The 6,839-nt window shown below is 43.6% G+C and overlaps 1 protein-coding gene across 1 annotated transcript in view; it reads right to left on the bottom strand.

Moving 5' to 3' along the window:
- tmem129 (transmembrane protein 129, E3 ubiquitin protein ligase) overlaps nucleotides 1-6,549 on the bottom strand; it is a 17,050-nt gene extending 10,501 nt beyond the window's left edge. Inside the window, exons 1-3 of the mRNA XM_037678559.1 lie at nucleotides 6,326-6,549; nucleotides 5,124-5,182; nucleotides 735-992 (exon numbers count right to left, since the gene is read on the bottom strand). Coding sequence (XP_037534487.1) covers nucleotides 735-992; nucleotides 5,124-5,182; nucleotides 6,326-6,530 — 522 coding nt within the window. The 5' untranslated portion in view covers nucleotides 6,531-6,549. The remainder of the gene's footprint in view (nucleotides 1-734; nucleotides 993-5,123; nucleotides 5,183-6,325) is intronic.
- Between the last annotated feature and the right edge of the window lie 290 nt (nucleotides 6,550-6,839).

Below are 6,839 nucleotides of genomic sequence, written 5' to 3'. Positions count from 1 at the left end.
CATCATCCTCCATCCATCCATTCATCCAACCATCCATCCATCAATCATCCATCCATTCATCCATCATCCATCCATCCATCCATCCATCCATCCATCATCTTCTGCTTGTTCCAGTCAGGTCTTGGGGCTGCATCTTGAGCATGGAGGTGCAGACATCTCCTCCCACAGCCGCCTCTGGTTGTATTTTTTTAATCTGTTATCGTTTCCTCAAAGTTGAAGTTGAAAATCTCTGAGATTACAGGTTGACTGTCGTAAAGCCCAGCAGTTCATGCAAATTACAGGCTTCTTTCAGAACTTCTTTTACATCAGTGAAGAGGTGGTTTACAACCAACCAAAGGCTCTTTTGAGAAAGTGAACTATTTTAGAGGCTTTACAGTCTGTTTTTAAATCATCACCCAGCCCTGAAAGTGTTTACTGATCAATTTTAATGGCTGTGCTGTTCTTGTGTTATGGATCCACGTATCCTCCTCTGCTCCCAGTGGTGGCACAGCTCCACTAATCTAACAGCTGAACTAACAATCCGTTTAGTGGACTAGCGTTTTCATTGTCTTTGAAAATCTTTAGCTTCCGTTAAATTTAAACCTGGTAAATTCAAGTTCGCTAATATTTTTTGGGAGAGTTCTCCGCACTAAAAACATACAGGAGGATGGGAAGCTCAATTGCCCTGCAAGCAGTAAACACAGTACAGTTAATGTAAAAGTAGTAATTGTTTAGTCACAACACGTGCTGCTCACCTTCATCACCCAGCTGTCTGTAACAATAACCCTGGCTCCAGGCACTCCTGTTGCAAACTTGTCTATTCTTCTGAACTCTGTGTTGACGCTGACTGCCACAGCGCCCCAGCGGGGGAAAGAAGGTCTCACAAAAGCCTGCAGAGTCCTGCTTATAGGATGATTGTGCCAGCACCAACAGGACCAGTACATGACCAGCAGCCAGCTGGACAAGTGGAGGCAGACAGAGAGAAGAAGAAAAGCTCTCCAGCCGTCACTCGCCTGCTGAAACAAAGCACAAAGAGCTGAGATGTTAAAAAACAGGCTAGAACTACAGCCACAAGCTTCACGTGGAAATAACCGGATCTATGGTGTGATTTATTATCTGGCTTTTCATCATTAATGACGCCGTAAGAACGTTTACACAAACACTGAAGAAGGAGAACTGTGAGAGACACCCGAGACCTCTGAAGGAGCTACAAGCTTCAGCAGGTGAGACGCAGAGACTGAGCGTACAGCAACTGTTGCCAGAGTTCCTCACCAGTCTGAGCTTAACGGGAGAGTGACAGAGAACTGCTGAAGAAAACTCAGATTAAATCTCGACCAGTTTGTCTAAAACTATCAAGACAAACTCCAGGGGAGATCATTTTGATCAGGATGACAGTAATAAAACAATATACCATCAGTTTTCACAGACACTGTAGATGATGCCAGGAACTGGACTGAAAATGAGAAAACAGCTAATTTATCTAAAATATATACTTTTAAAGGCCTTCAGAAAGCTTAAGAATTTTTATTAAAACAATAATGGTGAGAAGAATAAACATGAAAAGTTATTTAAAAGATGACAGCAAAGTTTGTTTTCTTGAATTAAAAAACGAACAACTTTAGTTTTTTCACAGTTCTGTAGATAAAAACAGCTGAAATGAATCCCTCATCAGAAAACCTGCCAGTGAAAACTGTGGGATTTGATTGAACAGAGAACGTTTGTCGTTTTCAAGATGAATTTTCTGGACTGGAATTGAACAGAGAGTTTAATTCCTTAAACCTTTGGTTACGTACTGTAACCACAGATTCTATGAGTATAGGCGCAGCCCTTTAAGGCTGTCGCTGGGGGGTTAAAGGCGAAGCAGGATGTAGTCTATGCCTCACTGGGTCCATTCAGACACAACATGAAGCGCCTGCTTGCACAAAAACTCATTTCATCACTCAGCCTTCTGTGTGCGAAATTACATGCTCCATGCGCAGGAGCGCACCGGAGAAAAGATCTCTGGTGAGGGAAAAGGCTGAGATAGCAGAGCTGCTGCTGTGAATAGGAACAACGGAGGATACGGATTGTAACAGTGTAACGATGAACAGAGCAGACCAACAGCCCCTCAGGATGAACCGATTAATAACAATAAAATCAGCAGTCATGAACTTGTGACTGATAATAAATATCTCACACTGCGACTGCATGCAGGCAGGTGTGAGCTCAAAAGTGAGGCTCCGTGAAACAAATAATCATTCTGTCAGAACCCTGAGAACAGAATGGGTCATGGAGAAAGTAGAAACATCACGTAGATAAAAACGAATAATTGAACATGGCGATGACCAGGCAGCCGCCATACAAATGTCCTCCACTGTCATCCCTCCATGCAGAGCCACGGAGGATGAAAACCCTCTGGAGGAATGTGCTGAGATTCTCTGGAGGATCCAGTCCAGATGAACTCTAAACTTCAGAAATAGCCTCACACAACCAGTGTGAGAGGCACTGGGTGGATAGAGGACGTCCTGAAGAGCTGTCCCTGTAATGCACGAACATACGCTGAAAGTGGTGCAGTGCAGCCGTGTGCGCAACGGAACATGAAAAATGTGCGTATGGGACAGAGGAGGTGAGATGTTGCTTCCTCCTTAGAATTATGAGGAGGAGGATAAAACCCATCCAAGGTTATCACTCTCGATCTGAATGAGCTTGTGATGCTTTTCAGAGCAGGGTTAAGACGCAGTGCAGCTGAACTGCCGTCAGCTTGAATTCTGAGACATGAGGGAGCACCAGAGAGAGCAGACAATCACTCACTCTGTTTGCTGACATCAGAACTAACAGCAGGGCTGTTTTAAGTGACAGAAATTAAAGTGAAACCTGATCTAAAGGCTCAAAAGGAGCTTTGATCAGAGCGTGCAGGACCATCATTAGGTCTCACTGTGGAGCTAGTGGACGTGACACAGGTCTGTGTCTCTGTGCACCTTTCAGGAAACACTTCATCAGCGGGTGGTTAAAAACTGTTCTGTCACCGAAAAAACTCCTGACAGGAAGAAATAGCTGCAGCATAAGTTTTAATTTTACTGAACGCTAGATCTCTGTCCATCCGCTGCTACAGAAAGGACAACATGCCACCTAGTGGACATGAGATGGCCTCTACGCCTTTCTCTGCACACCAGCGCTGAAAAACTGTCCACTTGATGTGTACAGTGTTGTGGTGGAAGCAGCTCGTGCGCCCTGAACGTACGCACCACATCCTGTGGGAGGCCCATCTTTTCTAAACGGATCCATTCAGCGGCCAGACCCAAAGGTGCTGACCTATTTCTGGGTAACTCCTGATCGCTCTTCCTGCCTGGAGGAGACCGTCCTCCCTCCACGGCAGTTTCCACGGTCGACCCAATATCAGTCGCTGCAGATTCGGGAACCATGGAGCGCTTATGTGCTCGGAAGCTACGAGGATGACTGACAGTTCTTCAGCAGATGACATGCCCCCAAACCATCACTGACTGTGGAAACTTGACACTGGACCTCAAGCAACGTGGATTCTGTGCCTCTCCTCTCTTCCTCCAGACTCTGAGACCTTGATTTCCAAAGGCAATGCAACATTTACCTTCATCAGAGAACATACCTTTGGACCACTCAGCAGCAGTCCCAGGCGAGACGTTTTTGACACCATCTCTTGTTCAAAAGTGGCTTGATATAAGGAATGTGACAGCTGAAACCCATGTCTTGCATATGTCTGTGCATGGTGGTTCTTGAAGCACTGACTCCAGCTGCAGTCCACTCTTTGTGAATCTCCCCCACATTTTGGAATGGGTTTTGTTTCACCATCCTCTCCAGGGTGCAGTTATACCTGTTGCTTGTACACTTTTTTCTACCACATCTTTTCCTTCACTTCACCGCTCTCTTAATGTGCTTGGACACAGAGCTCTGTGAACAGCCAGCCTCTTTAGCAATGACCTTTTGTGTCTTGCTCTCCTTGTGCACGGCGTAAAGGTCGTCTTTTGGACAACTGCCAAGTCGGCAGTCTTCTCCATGATTGAGCAGCCTACAGAACTAGACTGAGACCATTTAAAGGCCTTTGCAGGTGTTTTGAGTTAATTACCTGATTAGAGTGACACCAGGCGTCTTCAATATTGAACCTTTTCACAATATTCTAATTTTCTGAGATTCTGAATTTGGAGTTTTCATTAGTTGTCAGTTATAATCATCAACATGAAAAGAAATAAACATTTGAAATATGTCAGAATCAGACGCAGAACCAGAATAAGCTTATCATCATTGCACCGAGATACAAACGACAACATGTACGTACAGTCGTCCAAAAGATGGATGTAGTGCACGAAGCTGCTGCTATTTAACGCAGCTCTCTTCTCCTTCAGAATAATATTTTTGCTTAGATGAGAAAAGGAAAGAAAACATGAGAAGAGACGGTATAAAAAAAGATCTCTCACGCCGTGTCCTAGACAGGGCACGATATGAGGCATCAAAAAACCTCCCACAGCAAAGCAACATAATTAGACATGTACATACAGGCCGGTGAAGACACTGAACTTTAAGGGAAGGTTGTAACAAAGTCCAGACCCCCCCATTACACACAGTGAATGAATATAACAAATAGCTATGTGTTGTCATCATTGTTCTCATACAAAGATGAAATTGACTCTGCATTTAACCCATTGCACCTGGGCTACACCCAGGTGGAGTGGTGGGCAGCTGTGTAAGCACCCGGGGAGCAATTCAGGATTGGGTGTCCTGCTCAGAGACACCACGAGATGTGCAATGACCGGGGATCGAGCCCAGGACCTTCGGGTCCAGAGTCGGCTGCTCTGCCCCTACATCATCTCGGCCCCTACTATACAATATACAAGTTTCACTTGTTGAATGGAATTATTGAAATAAATCAACTTTTTCATGATATTCTAATTTTATGACAGCGCCTGTGTATTCCTGCTTTTTATAAAGGCGTGTCTTTTGTTCCCAAGCAGTGGCCTTACTCCGTGTGTCTGATCAGAGCTCGTGGCTGACAGTTGGACCACTTGATGCTCTCGTCTCGTTGCTGGGATGAAAAGTCAAAACTGGAGGAGTCTGCACCCCCACATTAGAAGCAAGGGAAACTCCAGCATGTGAGCCCAGAGACGAGCCGGCTCCACATTAAAGACCGGACCTACCTGGAAAATGGAGGTCAGATTTTTGTCTGGAGCAGCAAAACACATCCCAACGTAGTAACCTGGAACGATGAGAAACAGACGTGAACACACAGCAGGGCTACACGAACCAAACTGGATTAAGACTTCTGCTCAGTCAGAACACACTCCATCGTTAGTAATATGCCTCTAACACAGAGGATGTTCTGGTGGTAACTTATTTATTTATTTAGCTTCCTGATCGTTTTGCTTAGTTTTACATGATTAATAAAACACATTTGATATTAAGATTTAAAAGGTAAAAAAACTTGAAATAACTGTTTTATTCATATTTAAAATGGACTGTACTTGGCACCTTTCTATCTGATCAAGATACTCAGATCTTTACAACAATCTGTGCCTCATGTACCCGTTCATACAGCTCTATACTAGATCTCTACAAAACGAATGGAACAAATCATTCTAAAGAGAATAATCAGAGCTTTAGATCACATCAGAGGATATGAGGGGTTCAGTGTCTTGCCCAGGGACACTTAGACATGTGACTGCTGGTGGATTCGAACCCCCAACTCTTGCATTGGAGGACGACTGCTCTAACCACTGATCCACAGCCGCCCACTTACAGATGTCATTGGTCAAAATGTATCTTCATAATATTAAAATCTAAAGAAAAACATTTAAAAATAATTTTATTTTCAAATTTTGTTAAACTTAAAAATGTTAAAAAAAAATCTAGATTTTGAATGACGTAAACCATTGACAGTGATCAACAGGAAACTTTAAAATGTTAATTACTCCATTTGAACTACCTGTTAATCTGTATTAATCCGTTTGTTTGTTTCTCATTGACTGACTAGTTTTCCGCGATTTATGTTGTAAACTTGAGCAAAAATCAATTTTATGATTGGAAGAAAAAAAAACTAGTGATCGACAGATGCGCTGATACAGTTAACGGCTGACTGACAAAGATCCTCTGTGAATGACAGACGGCTGACTCTGACAAAGATCCTCTGTGAATGACAGACGGCTGACTCTGACAAAGATCCTCTGTGTAATACAGACGGCTGACTCTGACAAAGATCCTCTGTGAATTACAGACTGCTGACTCTGACAAAGATCCTCTGTGTAATACAGACGGCTGACTCTAACAAAGATCCTCTGTGAAATACAGACGACTGACTCTGACAAGAGTTTTATGTGTTTGTTTTCAGGTTGTCGGCGCAGACCTAAAGGCAGGACCGAGTGGACCAGGACGGTGCAGCTGGTCCTCCGGAGGTGGTACTGGATGAAGCCGATCTCCTCGCTGCCCAGCCAGGAGGAGAACAGGTTCTGAACCGTCAAACCGGCAGCTCGGAACTCATTGGGAGTAAATATGAAGCAGAGAGAAAACGCCACGTAAGCCAAAGTAAAGGACAACTCCGGACTCTCCATTTTACAGCTGCCTTCAGTCCTGTCCCGAGTTCATCGATGTTTATCCTCTCAGCTTCCGCCTGAACTTTTTCTTCTTCTTCTTCTCTTGATTTTTTTATTGGCGGTAGGCGAACTTATTTTAAGCGCATTACCGCCACCAACTGGACTGGAGGGTGGATTTGGAAAATAGACAGGAGAAAAAAGAAAAAAAATATATATATATTTATATACACATATATAATATATACATATACACACATATATAATATATATATATATATATAGTCTGATGTTGTATGACAGTCTGTTGTTGTATGACAGTCTGATGTT

Source organism: Nematolebias whitei, chromosome 7 (assembly GCF_014905685.2).
Source record: "Nematolebias whitei isolate Nwh7 chromosome 7, NemWhi1, whole genome shotgun sequence".
NCBI lineage: Eukaryota > Metazoa > Chordata > Actinopteri > Cyprinodontiformes > Rivulidae > Nematolebias > Nematolebias whitei.
This window is presented reverse-complemented; position numbering and strand designations above follow the sequence as displayed.